Raw genomic sequence first — 24,648 nt, forward strand, 5'->3', positions numbered from 1 at the left:
GATAGGGTTGGGCTGGAGTGTAAATTTTAAGGGGCTTCAACGTTAGCTTCAGAACTTAGTAAAAGAACAGTACTGGGCAGACTTCTACGGTCTCTGCCCTGAGAAAGGCAAGGACAAATCAAACTTGGGTACAAGTATAAAGTAACACATACCATGTAGAATGAGTTTATCTTGTTGGGCAGACTGGATGGACCGTACGGGTCTTTATCTGCCAACATTTACTATGTTACTATGTTCAATATTAATCTTTCACAACTTTTTAAGTGATTTCTATTAATTGTAAATAAAAGAAGCCATCCCACGGACTCTGAAGTTAAACCACAAAAGATTTTATATACACCATGAAGGCAATTTTGAAATTAATTTGAGATTCCAATTTAAGACAGTGTAGTCTATTTAAAAGTGGGGTGGCTTCAAGAAATTTTCCTAAATTAAAGATTAATCTTGCAGATGTATTTTGTAATAATTGTAATCTCTTCTGTAACTGTAAAGCAATTGAACAATATAATAAATTACAGTAATCCAGATGTGGTACTAAGACAGCCTGGGCTATCATCCTAAAACTGGAAAGGCTCAACAAAGATCTAACTGCCCTCAGGCGATGTAAGTTGAAAAAAAAATTGTTTACCAATTCGTTTAACTGAAACTCAGATGTCAGCCTTGAATCTAAGATTATCCCCATCGCATTTCAAATCACCTTTGAGGAAACATATTGCTGATCTCCAAACCACAATGTCTTCTGTATTTTTAATTTAAGAAAATTGGCTGTTTCTCAATTTCAGTCTGAAACTTTACCTGTTGAGATGGATTATCCTTTGCCAGATGAGATCACTGGTCTAAATTTGAATCGGCATCTAGTCAGCAAGTCAAACAAATTTTATCCAGAGTTAATACCGCTCACTGTTCTTGGATGTTTGTTAGCCAACTGTTCTTAAGGCTATGAAAGTTTTAACTTTGGATATTTTTACTAGCATCATAAACAAATCCTTTCGTGAAGGCTCTTTACCTCTTTCTCTAAAGAAAGCAGTGGTGTGGCCACTGATTAAGGATAAGGCATTGGAACAGAACTGTGTGGGAAAATATAGATCTATATCATCTCTTCCTTTTTTGGTTAAGACAATACAGAAAGTGGTATAGGATCAGCTTGTACATTTTCTTGAATAACACAATATAATGGATCCAAATCAATCTGGATTTAGAACTAATCATGATAAAGATACTGCTAATTTCTATTCTGGATATTGTTAGAACCGGTTTTGACAAAGGTAGGCATTATTTTCTGGCCTCACTAGATATATCATCAGCATTTGATACTATAGATCACTCCACCATGATTAATCGACTGAAATCTATTGGCCTGAATGATGTTGTTTTAAACGCGTTTCTGAGTATTGAAAGATTCTGACAATTCTGCAGGGGACCCTCATCTGTCTGCTGTGCTTTTTAATATTTATTTATTCATTCATGACATTTATACCCCACATTAGCCCGAAAAAGACTCAAGTTCAATGTGGCTTACAAACAAACAACAAAGTGAATAAAACATAATAATGTACACAATATAACACAAATTAGAATAAGTTCAAGATGCAAATTAATACATGTGCAGTAAGTAACCAGGGATTTAGATTATCTCAAGGACAAACAAATAAGTGTGGATAGGTGAGAGCGTAATTAGGACTAGATGGGAAACGAGATTAAGAAAAGGGTGTGGGTAAAATTCAAATAAAGTTCTTTGTACTCATAGCCAGATGCACTAACTCCACGGAAAGAGCCGTTCCCTTACCAATCCCTTAGCGAATCGGTAACAAACGGGCATGCATGAAGGAAATTGCATGCAAATGAGCTGCTCGATGTTAGCTCATTTGCACGCGATTTCCTTCCTAAGAAGGAGAAGCCAGTCGGCCAGCTGAACATGTGCAGAGCAGCCAATCGTTATGCTGGCTGCTCTGCGCATGCCAAAGACAGCTTCATACACGTCACTCAAAAAAAAAAAAAAAAAAGGACGTCCCTGACAAACACTTGGACGCTTTTTTTCTTCAGATTTTGTGATGGGTGTCCTTTTTGGATGTGTTTTTCTTACGTGCCCGAATGTGGTCATTTCAGGCACATAAGAAAAACACGTCCAAAAAGGACACCCATCACATATCTGAAGAAAAAAACGTCCAAGTGTTTGTCAGGGACATCCTTTTTTTGGGGGGTGAAAGACATCCAAGTGTTAGCACTTGAAAGGGCGTCCATGATGAGCACTTGGATGTTTTTTTTCTTCCGATTTTTGCAATGGGCGTCCTCCTCTGCATGGGTCCCGCTCACAGCAGCCCCAACGAGAGGTGCAGACCTCCCGTTAGGTTTTCCACATTGCATAGGGGTCAGAAACGACAGTGCATCGCATCGCATTCACATTATAATAGTAATTAGCCCATTTGCATTCCGCTTTCGTTAGCTGGTACCATGACAGGAAAATGGCTCAGAGAACCCTTTTGTGCATGTCCCGGTTTACTACTTGCGCGCTAAACTGGCTAGAACCAGTTTAAAAACAACGTTGCTGGCTCGTTTAGTGCATCTGGCCCTCAGAAAGGCCAGACTGAAGAAATGTGTTTTTAGAAGACTTCTAAAAGCTAGGTAATCATCTGTAAACTTGACTGATTTAGAAAGAGAATTCCAAATTTTGGTGCCTTGATAGCAGAAATTAGCAGAGTGAATTGCTTTATATATCACATTCTTACAGATAGGGAAATGTAAGACAAGATATTCTCTTGATGATGAAATAGCATTACGAGGGGGTAATTCAATAAGATTATTCATATATGATGAGGCTTGATCAAACAGGATTTGGTGAATGAAAATGCATAATTTGAAAGATATTCTATCTCTTATTGGTAACCAATGTAGCTCTTATCTGTCTCTTACCACTGTGTAGACTCTTGAAATGTTTAGGTTTACAATTCTGAATTTATACTGATGATATTCACTTTTAAGTTCCTATTGAAAAATCGTTACAAGACACTTTCAGTTTTCTCAGACTATATTTGTCATCACTTTCAGTTTTCCTAGAGTATCCTTATTTGTCATCACTTAAAGTTGAATGTTGCTAAGACACAGATTCTGCTGCTCTCTGGGTATTTTTCCAGGGATGTTCCTGCTTCTTTCACATTTGGAAATGACAAAATTATTTTAGTTAACAAAGCTCGTAATTTAGGAGTCATCTTGGATTCTTCTCTTACTTTAAAATTTCATATGTAGAAAATTATTAAGGACCTCTTTTTTAGATTGTGATTGTTGACACTTAAGAGCTTTTGAATTATAGTAATTTTCAGGCAGTAATTCAAAGTATTATTAACTCCATGCTTGGACTATTGTAATGGTCTTTTGGCAAGATTATCAAAGAACTTATTAGGAGCGTTCGTTACAAGTGCGCAAAACACTGTGGCTCTTTTTACAAGCATATTTCACCTGAGTTGAAACAACTCCATTGGCTTTCTATTGAGTAAAGGATAAAATATTAGACAGTACATTTTTTCCAGTGAAAAAGGTGCCGGTACTCAAATGCTAGGCCACCCTTTAGGGGTGGGGTGATCACTGAGGGACCCACCCCATAATAGCCAGGCCCCCTGCAACTAGTCACAGAATCTATGACAAGGCAGAGTTGGTGTGTAGAGCCTGAGCTCTTTCATTAAACCTTGGGGACCATGGGTCAACTTTAGCAGACAATAGAAAAGGTGCCGGTACTCAGTACCCCCAAGTACCCTCTCAAAAAAAGCCCTGATATTAGATAACATTTTTGGTATTTAGGAGCCCTTTTACTAAGGTGCGCTGAAAAATGGCCTGCAGTAGTACATGCGTGTTTTGAGCACACGCAGAATCATTTTTACAGTGCACCTGTAAAAAATGTCTTTTTTAAATTTTTGCTGAAAATGGACGTGTGGCAAAATGAAAATTGCCACGTGTCCATTTTGGGTCTGAGATCTTACCATTAGCCTTCGACCTAGCAGTAAGGTCTCATGCGGTAACCGGGCGGTAATGGTCTACACGCATAAAATGCTGATTACCGCCCATGCGCCAGAAAATACAAATATTTTCCAGCATGCGTAAAAAAATGAAATTACCGCATGGGCCTTGCAGTAGCCAGGCGGTAACTCAGAAATGCCTCACACTGAGCATGTGTAGGCGTTACCTGGCTTAGCAAAAGGGCTCCTTAAAGTTTTGAATAATAGATTTCTGTGCTCATTGCAGCAGGGCTACATTTATACTAACCAGTAAGAGATTTGATATCAACAAATAAGGCCGTTTGGAGGTCCCATCTTTTCAGTCTGTAAGTTTGGAGGAATATCGCTCAGCCATATTTACAATAGTCAGCCTGCAGCTTTGGAATCCTTCGCCCCTTAGGCTGAGAAAGATTCAGAGTTTTCATTTCTTTAAGAAAGAGTTGAAGACATTTTTGTACATCCAAGCTTATGGTAGAGTCTGCCATTTATATATTGAGAATTGAGTCTTACGCTATCAGGGTTAGAAGAAAATAAGTATTTGCAGCAGAGGATGAATTGTTGTAGGTATGTTGAGATTGATTGTACTATTGATTGTAGTATTTTATATATGTTGGTGTTATTATGTATTCTGTTTGATTTGATTTATTTTATTGTGTATGTGGATATTTTATCTATTTCTGTGGATAACACTCTCATCCTTCCTGTCTCATCAGCTCGTAACCTTGGGGTCATCTTCGACTCCTCCCTCTCCTTCTCTGCACATATTCAGCAGACTACTAAAACCTGTCATTTCTTTCTCTATAATATCAGCAAAATTTGCCCTTTCCTTTCTGAGCACACTACCAGAACCCTCATCCACGCTCTTATCACCTCTCACTTAGACTATTGCAACTTGCTTCTCACAGGTCTCCCACTTAGCCATCTCTCTCCTCTTCAATCAGTTCAAAATTCTGCTGCACGATTAATATTCTGCCAGTGTCGTTATGCTCATATTAGCCCTCTCCTCAAGTCACTTTACTGGCTTCCTATCCGTTTCCGCATACAGTTCAAACTCCTCTTATTGACCTATAAGTGCATTCACTCTCCAGCTCCTCAGTACCTCACCATTCTCATCTCTCCCTATATTCCTCCCCGGGAACTCCGTTCACTTGGTAAATCTCTCTTATCTGCACCCTTCTCCTCCACTGCTAACTCCAGACTCTGTTCCTTTTATCTTGCTGCACCATATGCTTGGAATTGACTTCCTGAGCCGGTATATCAAGCTCCATCTCTGGCCATCTTCAAATCTAAGCTAAAAGCCCACCTTTTTGATGCTGCTTTTAACTCCTAACCCTTATTCACTTGTTCGGAACCCTTATTTTATCATCCTCACTTTAATATTCCCTTATCTCTTGTTTGTCCTGTTTGTCTGTTCTAATTAGATTGTAAGCTCTGCTGAGCAGGGACTGTCTCTTCATGTTCAAGTGTACAGCACTGCGTACATCTAGTAGCGCTATAGAAATGATAAGTAGCAGTAGTAGTAATTGTAATCCACTGAGAATTGCTAAGATCATGTGGAATATAAGTATTATAAATAAAGAAATAATGATGTGTAATTGATCCATGCTCTGGACCAGACTTAGAATGCATGAACTTCTAGTTCATCACAAAAGCTTCTGACACAGAAATGTAAGTTAATGTTTGCAATTAAGCAACTTACCAAGGTCATGTCATCACAGCAAGCAGCACAAGTGCAGGAAGCAGCATGAGGATTCAGAATGCCATCCTGAAACCAGAATAAAACACATACCCTTGATAAAATAGTTTGGAATATGATAATAAAAAGCCTGTAAGACCTGTTCAAGTCAGTACATTTTCCTTTCCTGTTACAGTACTGCAAACCTTGCTTGAACTTGATTTACCTTTTCTTCACGTTTGGTATATATATATTTTTTTATTGCCTGCATCACCTCTACTGTTAACTTGGCTTATACTCAGATAAACTTATATTCAAGTATATACAGTATTTGATTCCTTTTGTATAATACTTTCCAATTTCCGTTGAGATGGAAACAAAATATTGACTCATCAGCATTTATACCTTCTTCAAGTCACGCATATCATCTAACTGCCTGTTTGGAATTAGGCTTTAGATGAATAATTGATGGGGAAATTGTGGTTGCTTCTCTGGTGGTTTAAACCACTTCAAAAAATCAAAAATGTGAGTTTTAGAACCCAACCCCTTAATTGCTCCTCCTGGATGCATTATAAAATCTAGGACTTACATGTATATTACAAAAAAATGGCCACTTAACTGTGTTAAGTGGTGTTATTTACACATTTATTTAGTTATTTTATTTTATTTTACAAGACTTGATATATGACCAAATGCCAAGAGATAGCTTTAGAGCGATTTGCAATAATAAAACATGCTACAATGAGGCATTAGAGTGGTTAACAACAATATGAAAAGCTAGAGGAAGAGACAGAAACAGAGACTTAATTGGGAGCAGTACCGACAAGGGCAAAATGGTGAGTCTTCAAGGCAGATTTAAAGGAACAGTAGGAGCTTTCTGAACAAAGGAAAGGGGGCAATGTGTTCCATAGCTTGGGGGCAACATAGCTAAAGGAAGATTCTAGTCAGGTAACAGAAGGAGGGGGAAGTTGTAGTAGTTCAGTATTGGTAGAGAGGAGTATGTGGGCAGGGGGTAGGGTATAAAAACATAAGAATTGCCAAATTGGATCAGACCAATGGTCAATCTAGCCAAGTATCCTGCTTCCAACAGTGGCCAATCCAAGTCACAAGTACCTGGCTGAAATCTAATGAGACAGGAAAGGTAATCTCAGACTATGGGGAAATGGGATTTGAAAACCAGAACCAGAAGTTTGAATTAAATCCATGCTGATAAAGGCAACCAATTTCTTGACAGAGTAGAGGAGTAATGTGATCAAAAGGCTTGGCATAGTGGAGAAAGCGTAATGCTGTGGATTGTACCAGCTGAAGCCTTTTTAAGGAACAAAGTGGGAGCCCGGAGTACAATGAATTACAATAGTCAAGGTGAGTGATCACTAGAGACAGCAGTACACAATGGATTGCAGAAGAATGAAAAAGAGAACGGACAGCATGTATGCAATAGAGTGCAAAAAAAGCTGATTTGACCACTGCGTTGATTTGACTTTTAAAGGTGAGTTGATTGTCGAAGATTACCCTAAGGACTTTAATAGAGTCTTGGAAAACAAGAGAGAATTGATTGACAGCGGGCAATGATGGGGTGAGGGAGTGAAGGTTGGGAAAGTGAATGGCCCTACATTTCTGTGAGTTAAGGAATAGACGATGATCGTGAAGTCAGGTAGATACTTTAGAAAGGCAGAGGTTCACACAAATCAGATTGGGAAGGGCAGAAGCAATACAGGATCTAGATGTCATTTGCACAGTAGAAGGGGAGGCAGTGGTTGGACTAGATAAGGATGAGAAGTGGAGCAAGAAAAATATTAAAAAGCATAGGAGCAAGGAAAAAAAAACCTTGTGGAACTCCAGATGTACCAGGGAAAGTGCATGACTGAATATGGTGGTGGGCAACCTGGTAAGTACAGTCAGAGAGGTAACTGCGGAACCACTGGAAAACAGTGCCAGTGATACCAAGAGATTTTCAAGCTCATCCTTGGAGCAACATGCTGAAAGAGATACAATGACAGAAAATTGCCAATCATTTTGTGATGGGAAAAAGGTACAAGATTAACAGCAATATGAAGACCACTGCTAACAATAACAACAACAAAGACTTAGCAGTGGCATGAATCTTATACCACAGGGGGAAAAACAGCATAAACTACTTTCCCCTGAAGACTATGCAAAGTATTTGCTGGTATATCCATAAATGGCAGCAGAAAAAATAAAACAGAAAAGCTACAGGATGATTGTGCAGGAAACCCCACATATGCCTAGAATAAAGATTTTCCTAGAAAGCTCAGAACACACAACCATAACAAACAGATCAGGAACTACACAGATGTGTCATCAGTAATGCACGCTTCCATAAAGAACTTGTAGCTGTGCACAGTGCACCCATTTTGTAGACAGCCTCTAAAGAAGCATAAGAGTTTCCACCAATGTTTCCACCAAGCTCAAATATGCAACATACTTGCTAGTTTTCCTTTCACAAAAGTAAAAGTTTGTCAGTATGAAACTATAGCACAATAATATAGTATTCACTCTTAAGCATGTAAGGGGCCATATGTGATCACAGGCAATCCTGCTTCTTAGGATCATACCCAAGTTCATTAGGGGAAATTGGTCTCACTCCCATTTTAAAAAACAAGAAAGAATCTTGGGGAAATGTAGAGAACTATAGAGCAGTAGCTTCAATCCCTTTTCTCACTAAACTTATGGAAGACTTGGTCATTATACAATTAACTGATTATGTTAAGAAATATAGGGGCCCATTTACTAAGCCACGTAGGCGCCTACACATGCCCAACGCACGCCAATTTGGAACTACCACCTGGCTACTGTGTGGCCTGGGCAGTAATTTCATTTTTTATGCACGTCCAGTATGCACAGAAGCAAAGAAAACCACGCAAAGGTGGAGGTGCGTTAATTCCCTACGTCAGAAGGATGCAGAAGCAAAAAGTAGGGCAAGTAGGCTCTTTTCAAACACCGGAGGAGACGTATTAATGGATAAAGAATCTTTATTGCAAGATATCAGAATCGACTCAACACAGCAACCGTGTTTCGGTGCCCAAAGCACCTGCCTCAGGAGTCTACAAAATATACAATTATCAAAATATACAATAAACATAAAAAAATATTGTGAGCACTCTGGAGGGCTGGTACGAGGGAGAGGGGATAGTGGTTCTTTCAGCCGGCATCATCCCCGTTCATTCAGCCCAGCTAGGAGAGCAGGGCGCCCTCTAGGGATCAAACTGCCAGGGAAAGCTGTAATGCAGGAGAAAAACTACACTCCCCAGAAGCCAGTGCAGGGTCAGCTGAACTCTCAGGAGGGGGAGGGTGGAATGACTGATTGGGAGATGAGGTCTGATCCTGGAGATGGGGAACAGCTGGTGGAGCTTGGGGAGGAGGAGGAGATGGAGTGGAATAAAGCAGAGGTAGAAGGAGAAGGTAAGGGGGAATGTATGGAGGTGGGTGGTTTGGCTCTAACCCGTGCAGACAGGGTGAGAGCTTTTGTGGCCTCAGCATTGCCCCGGTTGTGGAGTTGGGGGAAGCTGGGAGCAAAGCAGTGGGGGAGCAACTGGAAAGCACAACTTGCTACCATATTGGCTGTTCCCAAGAGGTAGTGCTGTGGAAGGGGGGGAAGGGCTTTAAGACAGGAAGGCATGTGCATTTTGGGGGAACTTAAACTGTAAGAGGTGAGAGAGGAGGTGGTTCCAGCTAAATCTCCAAAACTATCTGCGGTGAAGATAGTGTGGCTGGAGGTTTGGGGAGAGAGAATTTAAAACAAAAGCCTGTAATTGAAAATGGATTAAAGTTTGCTGATAATTGGAGGTGTTTAGACAAGGCTGACATCTGTAACAATAAAGAACTTGGATTGCTCTTTCTGCTGGAGTGGGACTGATTTTCTCAGCAGCTGGCAAGGTGGAGAGGGAGAGCAAGTGAAAGTGCGGTGGCTGGCTAGGAAAGCAGACGGAAGCCAGTGAAAGCTAAGCAGGGTCCACCCTGGCTCCCACCTGGAAGGGGGACCTGGTTACAAAGTGGTGGCAGTGGTGGGATGATCTGAACAACCCGCCGGATAAAGAAGCGTGTATTACTCCGAGTTCCCGGTAAGCATATACGGGACTCGGGTAACCAGGAGGAGGGGGATATAGAGGGCCAGAGTGGTGGTAATACCGCACTTGGAGAGTGTTCTTTGTCTTTCCCTTTCTCACAGGTACCAGTGGCTAAGACGACATGGAGTCGAAGGAGCTGCTGTCTTTTATGGCCCACCAGTTCCAAAAGCAGCAGGAAATGGCTCAGAGACTTCTAGAGGATTCCTTGGCTGCTTCTCGAGCACAGATACAACCGGTGCTGGAGGTGGTGCAGGAATTGTTACGGGCAGTACCCCTACCGAGGAAGGAGAGTACTTCGTTGGAGGCTACAGCTACTGGAGCTGTGCCTGGAAGCATGGAGCCTGGACGAGTTAATTGGTTGCCTTGGGGCAAATTAACAGAGCAGGACGACATTGAGGATTATCTGGGGACTTTTGAGAGGGTAGCATTGGCGGCTGCCTGGCCTCAAGAGCAATGGACCATTAGACTGGCTCCTGCCCTGTCGGGGGAAGCCCTGGCAGCTTTTCGGAGCCTGCTGCCAGGGGACGTGGTGGATTATCAGAAGCTGAAAACGGCTATTTTGGACCGGTATGGGGTAAGCAGACAAACTTATCGCAGGCGCTTTCGGAGTTGGAGGTGGAGGGAGGGGGAGACTCCGAAGGCCTTGGCTCAGAAGCTGATGGTCTTGGCTACCAAATGGCTAGAGCCTGATAAGAGGGCAGTGACTCAGTTGATGCAGGATCTGGTGCTGGAGCGGTTTTTAGAGGCTCTACCGGACAGTATCAGGGTTAATTTGATCAGGAAGGGATGTGAGACTCTGGAAGAAGCTATCAAAGGCTTTGAATACTTCCTGGAGTCACAATACTCAGGGGGGGGGAGAGGGGGTCTGGCGGGGTGGTCGGGGTAAAATGTTCAAAGGATCTGGGTGGAGGGAGGACGGTCCTAAGGAGGATGATAGAATGTGCTACCGATGTGGGAAGTCGGGACATGTGAGGAGGGATTGTAGGGCCAGGTTGGGGCTCATATCTCAGGTAACCCCCTCTAAGGAACCCCAGTTTACGCATTGGGTTAAGATAGGAGGGGTCCCGGTGGAAGGACTTTTAGACTCAGGAGCGGACCAGACAATGTGCTCCCAGAAGTTGTGGGGGCAGATTGCCCAGAAAGGGGGTCAGCAGGGTAGGAAGAGAGACCGGTCCGTGGCTATTCAGTGCATACACGGGGCCTCCTCAAGGTATCCGGTCCGGCTAGTAGACATACAGGACCAGGAGGGCCTTCAGTGGGTGTGGGTGGCTGTACTTCCTAGGCTACCTCAGGATCTCATTTTAGGACGGGATTGGGCTCCATTCACATACTGCCTTGGTGGTAAGCAAGCCTTGGTATCTACCCGGGCCCAGGGGAGGCAGGAGAAGGAGCAGGAACTGTCCCTGGCACAAGTATTTCCATTCCAGGGAGAGGTTATGGGGCGGCCGGGGAAGACCAGGAAAGGCTCTCAGCAAAAGAAACGAGGTCAGGAGCAAAGGCGGCAGCATTGTCAAGAGCTCCTTCATCAGGGGAGGTTCCCAGGGGATACGGAACAGGTGTTAGAGAGATTCCCTGATTTTTCCAAAGAGCAAAAAGATGACCAGACATTGCAGTATGCGTGGGAGCGGGTAGATCAAGAGGGAGAAACCAGCTTCCCTCGGTTTGTTAGTGACAAGGGGTTGCTATATCGGCTGTCCTGTTTAGCAGGAGGGAAGGAACCTCAGAAACAGTTAGTAGTACCGAGGGGGTTTAGGGACCTGGTGTTACGGGTATCTCATGATCATATCTTAGGGGGTCACAAGGGGGCTCAGAATACTCTCCGGCAGGTATTAAACAGATTTTACTGGCCTGGGGTGTATAAAGAGGTGGAACAATTTTGCAGCTCCTGTAGTCAGTGTCAGAGGGTATCAGAGCAAACACCGAACAGAGTGCCCCTACGACCCCTTCCCCGTATAGGGACTCCTATTACCCGTATGGCAATGGATATGATCGGGCCCATTGATAAGTCCCGAAGGGGGTATTCCTATATTCTAGTGATCATGGATATGGCCACAAGGTATCCCTGGGCCGTGCCGCTTCGTACCACCTCAGCGAAAGTTATTGCGGCCCAGCTAATTCGGATCTTTTGTGAGGTGGGGTTTCCTAGGGAAATGATTACCGACCGGGGGACCAATTTCATGTCACGAACCCTGGCCCAGGTGTGAGAGGCTTTCGGGATACAGCATATTCGGACCGCAGCTTACCATCCTCAGACTAATGGCCTGGTGGAGAGATTCAATAAAACCTTGAAAATGTTGTTGAGGAAAGGGTTAGGTTCCTCCCATGAGGAATGGGATCTATTGTTACCATTTGTTTTGTATGTGTGTAGGGAGAATGTTCAGGCCTCTCTGGGCGTATCACCATTTGAATTGATGTATGGGAGATCACCCCGGGGAGTGTTGGATGTGTTAAGGGAGCAGTGGGTTCCTCCGGAAGAGGAGGATCGGGATGTAGTGAACTATCTAGTGAAGCTGAAGGAACGGTTGCATAAATTGAGCCGCGGGGCTCAGCAACACTGGGAGAGGAGTCAGGATTATCAGAAAGCCTATTATGACCGGAAAGGGGAGGAGAGGGCATTGGAGGTGGGGGACAAAGTCTTGATCATGGTTTCAGACTCACCTCATAAGTTCACGGGACGCTGGAGGGGTCCTGCTGTCATAGAAAAGAAGTTAGGTCCAGTCACCTACTTAATAAGGAATGAGCAAGGCCGGGGGCAGACCTATCATATTAATGTGCTTAAATCTTGGCAGGAGAGAAGGGGACTATTTGGTCAGTCTAGGATAGAAGCTGAGGAAGAATTAGGACCACAGATCACGGAGATATTTAAGGCAGGAGAACCGCAGATTGCGACTACATTGCCAGGGAGTCAGCAGAAAGAGGTTCAGGCACTTGTGGAGGAGTTTCGGGATGTCCTGACTCCTTGCCCAGGGGAAACCCACCTTATCATGCATGATATCATCTCGGAGCCAGGCCGGGTGGTCAGACAGAGACCTTACCGTCTCTCACCCCCAAAGAAACAAGAGGTGGTCCGACAGGTACAGGAGATGCTGGATTTTGGGGTCATTGAGGAATCTGTCAGTCCATGGTCAAGTCCTGTGGTGTTAGTGCCCAAGTCCGATGGTACGTGGCGGTTTTGCATCGACTTTAGACAAGTTAATGCGCTGTCAGATTCTGATGCCTATCCGATGCCACGTATCGATGAACTATTGGATCGGTTGGGTACTGCCCGATATCTGTCCACCCTGGACTTGACCAAAGGGTATTGGCAGATCCCTCTGACTCAGGAGGCCAAGCCTAAGACAGCCTTTTCTACACCCATGGGGCTCTATCAATTTAAACGCATGCCGTTTGGTCTTAATTCCGCAGCAGCTTCCTGCCAGCGGTTGTTAGATCAGGTTTTAAGACCACATCAGCAATATGCGGCGGCTTACCTGGACGATGTTATCATTCAGAGTGAGGATTGGCCCTCTCATATGATAAGAGTGAGGGCGGTATTAGAGGCTTTCCGTCAAGCAGGTTTGACTTTGAACCCTCAAAAGTGTTGCTTTGGGCAGGAGAAGGTTAAATATCTGGGATACCGGGTGGGGAATGGTCAGATAACTCCGCTCTGGGATAAGGTAGCGAGTATCCGGGACTTTCCCTGCCCCAAAAATAAGAAACAGTTAAGGAGCTTTTTGGGCCTAGTGGGGTACTATAGGAGGTTCATACCCCACTTTGCCTCCATTGCTACACCCCTCACTAATAAACTTCAGAAGGGGTCCCCCAACAGTCTACGATGGGAGGAGGGAGGGCTTCGGGTGTTCAATGAATTGAGATTGGCCCTGTGTCAGGAACCCCTGCTGAGAGCCGTGGATTTTGATAAGCCCTTTGTACTGCAAGCTGATGCCTCGGGGGTAGGTTTGGGGGCTGTGTTGTCTCAGGTACACGAGGGACAGGAACATCCCCTGATGTATCTGAGCCGGAAACTGCTCCCCCATGAGGTCCGGTACTCGACCATAGAGAGAGAATGTTTAGCGATAAAATGGGCAGTGCAGATGTGCCATTACTATTTAGATGGGCGTAAATTTACTCTGGTTACTGATCATGCGCCTTTGAGGTGGTTAGGCCAGATGAAAAATAGTAATGGTCGTCTCACAAGGTGGTATCTGGCTTTACAGCCCTATCAATTCAAGGTGGAGCATAGATCAGGCAAATTTCTGACAAACGCGGATGTTCTTTCTCGAATTGCCAGTACAGGACAGGAGAAGACTGGCAATCGTTTGAGCCGGGGGGGGGGGGTGTGTGAGCACTCTGGAGGGCTGGTACGAGGGAGAGGGGATAGTGGTTCTTTCAGCCGGCATCATCCCCGGTCATTCAGCCCAGCTAGGAGAGCAGGGCGCCCTCTAGGGATCAAACTGCCAGGGAAAGCTGTAATGCAGGAGAAAAACTACACTCCCCAGAAGCCAGTGCAGGGTCAGCTGAACTCTCAGGAGGGGGAGGGTGGAATGACTGATTGGGAGATGAGGTCTGATCCTGGAGATGGGGAACAGCTGGTGGAGCTTGGGGAGGAGGAGGAGATGGAGTGGAATAAAGCAGAGGTAGAAGGAGAAGGTAAGGGGGAATGTATGGAGGTGGGTGGTTTGGCTCTAACCCGTGCAGACAGGGTGAGAGCTTTTGTGGCCTCAGCATTGCCCCGGTTGTGGAGTTGGGGGAAGCTGGGAGCAAAGCAGTGGGGGAGCAACTGGAAAGCACAACTTGCTACCATATTGGCTGTTCCCAAGAGGTAGTGCTGTGGAAGGGGGGGAAGGGCTTTAAGACTCTACAGATCTCACCGTGACCTCTCTAACCTCATCTCTATTCCTCTACTCCCCTCCTCTTCTCTGCCCTTCTCTTGCGCCCTATGGAATGCCCGCTCTATCTGTAACAAACTCCCCTATATCCAGGACCTCTTTATCTCGCGTCACCTCCATCTGCTCGCCATAACAGAAACCTGGCTCTGCCCTGATGACTCTGCTTCAGTCGCAGCCCTGTGCCATGGCGGTTATCTATTTTCACATACTCCTCGCTCTGCTGGCCGTGGGGGCGGTGTTGGACTACTTCTCTCTCCCTCCTCCAGATTTCAACCCCTTCTTCCACCTCAATCTCACTGTTTTTCCTCCTTTGAAGTCCACTCTATCCGCCTTTTCTCTCCTCTGCCTCTTCGAATAGCGGTCATTTATCGTCCCCCTGATAAGTCCCTTTCATCCTTTCTCAGTGACTTTGATGCCTGGCTTGCCTTCTTCCATGATCCTTCCTCCCCCTCTCTCATCCTTGGTGACTTTAATATTCCTGCTAATGATCCTTCCAACTCTTATATTTCCAAGTTACTCGCTTTAACGTCGTCCTTTAATCTCCAACTATGCTCCACCTCCCCCACTCATCAAAATGGTCACTGTCTTGATCTCATCTTCTCCTCCAACTGTTCACCCTCTAGTTTCCTTGCCTCCGATCTTCCCCTCTCTGATCACCATCTTATAACTTTCACACTTAAATCTCCTCCCTCCCAGTCCCGTCCTATCCTATCTAATTTATCTAGGAATCTTCACGACATTGACCCTTCATCTCTATCCTCCCATGTTTCAAACCTCCTCTCTACTGTGGCACCATCCACGTCTGTCAACGAGGCTGTTTCTTCTTACAACAATACTCTATCCTCTGCCTTAGACACTCTTGCACCTTTGATGACCCGCCCTGTAAGGCGTACAAAACCCCAACCTTGGCTGACTTCTAATATCCGCTACCTACGTTCCTGTACCCGCTCCGCCGAACGCCTCTGGCGGAAATCTCGGGCCCTTGCTGATTTCTTACACTTTAAGTTCATGCTGACCTCCTTCCAATCTGCTCTCTTACGTGCCAAACAGGATTATTATATCCAACTGACCAACTCTCTTGGCTCTAATCCTCGACTTCTCTTCACCACATTGAACTCTCTCCTCAAGGTGCCCCCTCCCCCAACTCCCCCTTCATTATCTCCTCAGACCCTTGCTGAATTCTTTCACAACAAGGTTCAAAAGATAAACCTTGCTTTCTCTACCTCACCAGCTCTCCCTCCACTAGTCCGTTCCCCTCTCTCTCCTTCCCCTCATTCCCTTTCCTCCTTTCCTGAAGTTACTATTGAGGAAACTACACTTCTCCTTTCTTCCTCAAAATGTACCACCTGTTCCTCTGATCCCATTCCCACCCACCTTCTTAATGCCATCTCTCCTACTCTTATTCCTTTTATCTGTCACATTCTCAACCTCTCACTTTCCACTGCGACTGTCCCTGCTTCCTTTAAACATGCTGTGGTCACACCTCTCCTTAAGAAGCCTTCACTTGACCCTACTTGTCCCTCTAATTACCGACCCATCTCCCTCCTTCCTTTTCTCTCCAAATTACTTGAGCGTGCTGTTCACCGCCGCTGCCTTGATTTTCTCTCCTCACATGCTATTCTTGACCCATTACAATCTGGTTTTCGCCCTCTCCACTCAACTGAAACTGCGCTTACTAAAGTCTCCAATGACCTATTACTGGCTAAATCCAGAGGTCAATATTCCATCCTCATTCTTCTTGATCTTTCCGCTGCTTTTGACACTGTCGATCACAGCATACTTCTCGATACCCTGTCCTCACTTGGATTCCAGGGCTCTGTCCTTTCCTGGTTCTCTTCCTACCTCTCCCTCCGCACCTTTAGTGTTCACTCTGGTGGATCCTCTTCTACTTCTATCCCTCTGCCTGTCGGTGTACCTCAGGGTTCTGTTCTTGGTCCCCTCCTCTTTTCTATCTACACTTCTTCCCTTGGTTCATTAATCTCATCCCATGGCTTTTCCTACCACCTCTATGCTGATGACTCCCAAATCTACCTTTCTACCCCTGATATCTCACCTTGCATCCAAACCAAAGTTTCAGCGTGCTTGTCTGACATTGCTGCCTGGATGTCTCAACGCCACCTGAAATTAAATATGACCAAAACCGAGCTTCTCATTTTCCCCCCCAAACCCACCTCCCCGCTCCCCCCGTTTTCTATTTCTGTTGATGGCTCTCTCATTCTCCCTGTCTCCTCAGCTCGAAACCTTGGGGTCATCTTTGACTCTTCTCTCTCCTTCTCTGCTCATATCCAGCAGACCGCCAAGACCTGTCGTTTCTTTCTTTACAACATCCGTAAAATCCGCCCCTTTCTTTCCGAGCACTCTACCAAAACCCTCATCCACACCCTTGTCACCTCTCGTTTAGACTACTGCAATCTGCTTCTTGCTGGCCTCCCACTTAGTCACCTCTCCCCTCTCCAGTCGGTTCAAAACTCTGCTGCCCGTCTCATCTTCCGCCAGGGTCGCTTTACTCATACTACCCCTCTCCTCAAGACCCTTCACTGGCTCCCTATCCGTTTTCGCATCCTGTTCAAACTTCTTCTACTAACCTATAAATGTATTCACTCTGCTGCTCCCCAGTATCTCTCCACACTCGTCCTTCCCTACACCCCTTCCCGTGCACTCCGCTCCATGGATAAATCCTTCTTATCTGTTCCCTTCTCCACTACTGCCAACTCCAGACTTCGCGCCTTCTATCTCGCTGCACCCTACGCCTGGAATAAACTTCCTGAGCCCCTACGTCTTGCCCCATCCTTGGCCACCTTTAAATCTAGACTGAAAACCCACCTCTTTAACATTGCTTTTGACTCGTAACCACTTGTAACCACTCGCCTCCACCTACCCTCCTCTCTTCCTTCCCGTTCACATTAATTGATTTGATTTGCTTACTTTATTTATTTTTTGTCTATTAGATTGTAAGCTCTTTGAGCAGGGACTGTCTTTCTTCTATGTTTGTACAGCGCTGCGTATGCCTTGTAGCGCTATAGAAATGCTAAATAGTAGTAGTAGTAGTAATTAAGGTCTGGTGACTGGCTAGGCCACTCCATGACCCTAATGTGCTTCTTCCTGAGCCACTCCTTTGTTGCCTTGGCTGTATGTTTTGGGTCATTGTCGTGCTGGAAGACCCAGCCACGACCCATTTTTAAGGCCCTGGCGGAGGGAAGGAGGTTGTCACTCAGAATTGTACGGTACATGGCCCCATCCATTCTCCCATTGATGCGGTGAAGTAGTCCTGTGCCCTTAGCAGAGAAACACCCCCAAAACATAACATTTCCACCTCCATGCTTGACAGTGGGGACGGTGTTCTTTGGGTCATAGGCTGCATTTCTCTTCCTCCAAACACGGCGAGTTGAGTTCATGCCAAAGAGCTCAATTTTTGTCTCATCTGACCACAGCACCTTCTCCCAATCACTCTCGGCATCATCCAGGTGTTCACTGGCAAACTTCAGACGGGCCGTCACATGTGCCTTCCGGAGCAGGGGGACCTTGCGGGCACTGCAGGATTGCAATCCGTTATGTCGTAATGTGTTACCAATGGTTTTCGTGGTGACAGTGGTCCCAGCTGCCTTGAGATCATTGACAAGTTCCCCCCTTGTAGTTGTAGGCTGATTTCTAACCTTCCTCATGATCAAGGATACCCCACGAGGTGAGATTTTGCGTGGAGCCCCAGATCTTTGTCGACTGACAGTCATTTTGTACTTCTTCCATTTTCTTACTATGGCACCAACAGTTGTCTCCTTCTCGCCCAGCGTCTTACTGATGGTTTTGTAGCCCATTCCAGCCTTGTGCAGGTGTATGATCTTGTCCCTGACATCCTTAGACAGCTCCTTGCTCTTGGCCATTTTGTAGAGGTTAGAGTCTGACTGATTCACTGAGTCTGTGGACAGGTGTCTTTCATACAGGTGACCATTGCCGACAGCTGTCTGTCATGCAGGTAACGAGTTGATTTGGAGCATCTACCTGGTCTGTAGGGGCCAGATCTCTTACTGGTTGGTGGGGGATCAAATACTTATTTCCCTCTGCAGAATGCAAATAAATTCATATACTTTCCACAATGTGATTTTCCGGATTTAATTTGTGATGTGCTATCTCTCACTGTTACCAATAACCTACCCTTCAATTATGGGCTGCTCATGTCTTTGTCAGTGGGCAAACTTACAAAATCAGCAAGGGATCAAATACTTATTTCCACCACTGTATATAATGTAAACATATAAAAGATACATGTATATATAAGTATAAAAAGTATATAAATATAAAAATGAGGAGATCACGTGATGCGGTGGAAGAAGTAGCAGTGATTCTGTGCTGCTCCGAGGTCCCCGCTCGTCTCTGGCCATCAGAGCCCCATAAAAAACCTCCACTGAACACAGATTGACCCACAGCAGAATTGGAGAAGGTGCATGGAACAATACTTGGTATCCATGCCGATCGGAAATACCAGGAGGGGTGCAAAAAGTGAAAAAGAAAAGCATCCCTTACCTAGTGACGAAAACAAGATGGCGACCGTGTCTCCTCACGGTGAAGCGGAATTTTCAGCCCGCCAATTAGAACAACTTGCAACTGCTGTGGGGAACGCGCTGGAGCCCCGATTTACATCATTGGAGGGACAGCTGGGGAAGCTTGATGGGCTGCTGGCTGACATAATAAGTAGAACTGCAGAGGCGGAGAAACGGGTCTCTGATCTTGAAGATTCCTGGCAGCGCTGTGAGCCCGAACTTACTGGCTTAAAAGAAAGACTGGCAAGCCAAGCTGAACAGATAGATGAATTGGTGAATAGGCAAGGCACAGTAACCTTCGGCTGGTTGGCCTTTCAGAAAGCATTCCAGAGAAAAATCTTGGCCCAATACTGGAGGACTGGCTATCCAATGAATTTGCTTTGTCAGACAGCAGAGACCCCTTCTGCATCGAATGAGCACATAGGCTGGGGCGGGCTCCGCAGAGTGGTCATAGTAACATAGTAGATGACGGCAGAAAAAGACCTGCATGGTCCATCCAGTCTGCCCAACAAGGTAAACTCATATGTGTATACGTTACCTTGATTTGTACCTGCCTTTTTCAGGGCTAAGGCCATACAAGTCTGCCCAGCAGTATTTCCTGCCTCCCAACCACCAGTCCCGCCTCCCATCACTGGCTCTGGCACAGACCGTATAAGTCTGCCCTCCACTATCCTCGCCTCCCAACCACCAACCTCTCTTCCTCCACCTGCTCCCCCACCCAATTTTGGCTAAGCTTCTGAGGATCCATTCCTACTGCATAGGATTCCTTTATGCATATCCCACGCATGTTTGAATTCAGTTACCGTTTTCATCTCCACCACCTCCCGCGGGAGGGCATTCCAAGCGTCCACCACCCTCTCCGTGAAAAAATACTTCCTGTCATCTTTTTTGAGTCTGCCCCCCTTCAATCTCATTTCATGTCCTCTCGTTCTACCGCCTTCCCATCTCTGGAAAAGATTTTTTTGCGGATTAATACCTTTCAAGTATTTGAACGTCTGTATCATATCACCCCTGTTCCTCCTTTCCTCCAGGGTATATATGTTCAGGTCAGCAAGTCTCTGCTCATACGTCTTGGAACGCAAATCCCATACCATTCTCGTAGCTTTTCTTTGCACCGCTTCCATTTTTTTAACATCCTTCGCAAGGTACGGCCTCCAAAACTGAACACAATACTCCAGGTGGGGCCTCACCAACGACTTGTACAGAGGCATCAACACTTCCTTTCTTATGCTGATCACACCTCTCTCTATACAGCCTAGCAACCTTCTCGCTACGGCCACCGCCTTGTCACACTGTTTCGTCGCCTTCAGATCCTCGGATCCTATCACCCCAAGATCCCTCTCCCCCTCAGTACCTATCAGACTCTCACCGCCTAACACATAAGTCTCTCGTGGGTTTCTACTCCCTAAATGCATCACTTTGCATTTCTTCGCATTGAATTTTAATTGCAAAACCTTAGACCATTCTTCTAGCTTCCTCAGATCCCTTTTCATGCTTTCCACTCCCTCCCGGGTGTCCACTCTGTTGCAAATCTTAGTATCATCCGCAAATAGGCAAACTTTACCTTCTAACCCTTCGGCAATGTCACTCACAAATATATTGAACAGAATCGGCCCCAGCACCGATCCCTGAGGCACTCCACTACTCACCTTTCCCTCCTCCGAGCGAACTCCATTTACCACCACCCTCTGTCGTCTATCCGTCAACCAGTTCCTAATCCAGTTCACCACTTCGGGACCTATCTTCAGCCCATTTAGTTTATTTAAGAGCCTCCTGTGGGGAACCGTGTCAAAAGCTTTGCTAAAATCTAAGTAGATTACGTCTATAGCACGTCGATGATTCAATTCTCCAGTTACCCAATCAAAGAATTCAATGAGATTCGTTTGGCACGATTTCCCTCTGGTAAAACCATGTTGTCTCGGATCTTGCAACTTATTGGCTTCCAGGAAATTCACTATCCTTTCCTTCAGCATCGCTTCCATTACTTTTCCAATAACCGAAGTGAGGCTTACCGGCCTGTAGTTTCCAGCTTCTTCCCTATCACCACTTTTGTGAAGAGGGACCACCTCCGCCGTTCTCCAGTCCCTTGGAACCTCTCCCGTCTCCAAGGATTTATTAAACAAATCTTTAAGAGGACCCGCCAGAACCTCTCTGAGCTCCCTCAATATTCTGGGGTGGATCCCGTCCGGTCCCATGGCTTTGTCCACCTTTAGCTTTCCAAGTTGTTGATACACACTCTCTTCCGTGAACGGTGCTATATCCATTCCATTCTCAGGTGTACTTTTGCCAGTCCCTCCTTCTCCAGGATTTTCTTCAGTGAAAACAGAACAAAAGTATCTATTTAGCAAATTGGCTTTTTCTTCATCATTATTTACATAGCGGTTCGCTGTATCTTTTAGTCTCACAATTCCCTTTTTAGTCATTCTTCTTTCACTAATATACCTGAATAAATTTTTGTTGCCCCTCCTTACATTTCTAGCCATTTGTTCTTCCGCTTGCGCCTTCGCCAGACGTACCTCTCCCTTGGCTTCTTTCAGTTTCATCCGGTATTCCTCCCCGTGTTCCTCTTCTTGAGATTTTCTATATTTCTGGAACGCCAACTCTTTAGCCTTTATTTTCTCAGCCACTTGCTTGGAGAACCATATCGGTTTCTTTTTTCTCTTGCTTTTATTTACTCTCCTTACATAAAGGTCTGTGGCCCTATTTATTACTTCTTTCAGCCTGGACCACTGCCCTTCCACTTCATGTATGTCCTCCCAACCCATCATCTCCTTCCTCAGGTATTCCCCCATTTTACTAAAGTCAGCACGCTTGAAACCCAGGACTTTGAGTTTACAGTGGCCGCTCTCCACTTCAGCCATCATATCAAACCAAACCGTTTGATGGTCACTGCTTCCCAGGTGTGCACCCACTCGGACATTTGACACACTATCCCCATTTGTGAGCACCAGATCCAGCATCGCTCCCTCCCTCGTGAATTCCGTCACCATCTGTCTGAGCAGAGCACTTTGGAAAGCATCCACGATCTCTCTACTTCTTTCCGATTTGGCAGACGGAACCTTCCAATCTACATCCGGCAGATTGAAATCTCCCATCAACAGAACCTCTTTTTTCTTTCCTAATTTTTGAATATCTGCGATCAGATCTTTATCTAGTTCCTCTAATTGTATCGGGGGTCTGTAGACAACACCCACGTGGACAAAGGTTCTATCATCTCTTTTTAAGGTGATCCATATCGCTTCTTCCTTTCCCCAGGTCCCTGTCATTTCAGTCGCCGTGATATCATTCCTCACATACAGAGCTACTCCTCCACCTTTACGACCCTCTCTATCCTTCCTAAATAGATTATAGCCTGGTATGCTTGCATCCCATTCGTGGGAACCGTTGAGCCACGTCTCTGTGATTGCAACAACATCTAAGTCTGCTTCCAACATCAGGGCTTGAAGGTCGTGAACTTTATTGCTTAGAGTACGAGCATTTGTGGCCATCGCTTTCCATCTTTATTTCCTGTTATGTGTTCCAACATTAGTGATTTGGGGGGGTGTTTTTACATTGGGTACCTTCGTGTCTTTTTGTTCCAACTTTATTGCTTTTTCCTCTGCCTCAGTTCTTTTTTCAGGAGCATCACAGTATTGTAATGGAGCAAAAGAATTCTTTAGTGGCAACACTTGTGCGGGTGGATGCTTCTGTGTCACCTGACAAAGTCTGCCTGAGCCTACTGTGAACCATCTGTTCTTATGTGGTTTTATTCTTTGAGGCAGTGATGAGAAGTTATTTTTCTGTGTAGTTCTAGAAGCTACTTTAAGTGCATACAATTCTTGCATTACTTTACTGAGCTCTTGTTGTAAACTAGATAGCTGAAGACAGATAGGACAAGCTTTAAGTCTCCAGATGATTGGCCTTGAAACTAAAGCACCACAATTATTACAGAGAATAAAAGTCATCCTGATTGGTTGAAATGGGTATGAACAGGTGTACTATATTTACTATGTTGGGTTAACAGTCTGCAAGACTGCCTGTGTATGATTGAGGAGTAAAGGTAATGAGGTTTGGTTTGTCTATATATGAGTGGAAAACCCTGGGGTGGGTGGGATTATAAGTCCCAAAGTGTCAGCTAACTACTGTTATCAAGGCAATTCTCGAGGCAATTCGAGGTCAGCAGTCTCGAGTGATTATCATCAAAGTACTCAATTGCCTCCACAAGGAAGAGATACTGCGGGGGTACCGGCAGAAAAGAGAGTCGTTGACCCATGCTGGGGCCCAAGTACGCATCTTCCAGGATTACTCAGCCAGCGTTCAGGAAAAAAGACGGAAATTCCACCCGATCTGTACAAAGCTGGTGGAAAAGAATGCACGGTTCATGTTGATATACCCGGCAACGCTGAAGATTTTGCATGCAGGAACATGGGTTCCTTTCACTTCGGATCAGCTGGCCCTGCAGTTTATTAATCGGGAGATGCAGAAGGCTAAAGATCCTTCATGACATTGTATTAGATATATATTCCTAGCTGATGGGACAGAAGGAAGACAAGAAGTGCACGAACGGACTAATTGGTGACGGGCAGACTTATAAATACGAAGGTTTACAAATCTATGTAAAAGTAATGTGGGAGAGGGGTGGGGGGTTGGGGGAGAGTGGGGACCTTAGCACGTAGTGATTTCACCTGGATGGGATTAGTCCTGTCAAAGAATAAGGTGGGTCAGGGGGAAGAGTGGGGGAAGGGGGAAGGGTTAGGGATATTGCGAGAAGGGGAAGGGGAAGGGGTGGGTCAAAATAGATGTAGAGGTATGGAGTGGATTATACACATGTTAGAAGACTTATATGTGTGTGGTATGAAGTAAATGGTAACAAGGCCTTGGGGGTAGGGCTGGGCTCCCGGGGTGGACTTCATGAGGAATATTTGGGATGGCAGAGACACAGGGAGGATGGCTAGTTGCAAATTAATATCATGGAATGTGGATGGGATTACTTCTCCCATTAAGCAGCAAAAGATCTTGACACATATGGGGCGCCTGCAAGCAGATATTGTGTGTCTCCAAGAAACCAGATTGTCCGACGAAGAGCATAGCAAATTAAAACGGACCTGGGTGGGCCAGGTTCATTTTGCCTCATCAGGGGCTCGACGGGGTGGGGTGGCAGTACTATTACATAAGCGACTGGCCCAGGTCTCAGAGGTCATCCTAAGAGACACGAAGGGCCGGTTCCTACTACTTAAGTTATGGCTACAGGGGCGAGAAGTGTATTTATTAAATGTATACGCCCCGACACCTTTTGATAAACATATTTTCCCTGAATTGTTAAAGTTATTGCTCCCATACCAGAAGGAACATATTATTAGGGTGGGAGACATGAACACTCTCATGGATCCGGAGGCGGACTGCACGGGGGCCAGGAGTGGCGGATCCCAGGGTGGGCCTGATAGGGGGGTATTAAGAGCGTTAGTGGACTCCCTGGGACTGGTTGATGCTTGGAGGCTTTTGCATATAGGGGAAAAA

At 45.3% G+C, this 24,648-nt stretch overlaps 1 protein-coding gene across 1 annotated transcript in view; it reads right to left on the reverse strand.

Moving 5' to 3' along the window:
* DEAF1 (DEAF1 transcription factor) overlaps window positions 1-24,648 on the reverse strand; it is a 149,580-nt gene that overhangs the window by 59,351 nt on the left and 65,581 nt on the right. The window contains exon 6 of the mRNA XM_030201297.1: window positions 5,686-5,751. Within this exon, the coding sequence (XP_030057157.1) occupies window positions 5,686-5,751 (66 nt within the window). The remainder of the gene's footprint in view (window positions 1-5,685; window positions 5,752-24,648) is intronic.

Source organism: Microcaecilia unicolor, chromosome 4 (genome assembly GCF_901765095.1).
Source record: "Microcaecilia unicolor chromosome 4, aMicUni1.1, whole genome shotgun sequence".
NCBI classification, from domain to species: Eukaryota; Metazoa; Chordata; class Amphibia; order Gymnophiona; family Siphonopidae; genus Microcaecilia; species Microcaecilia unicolor.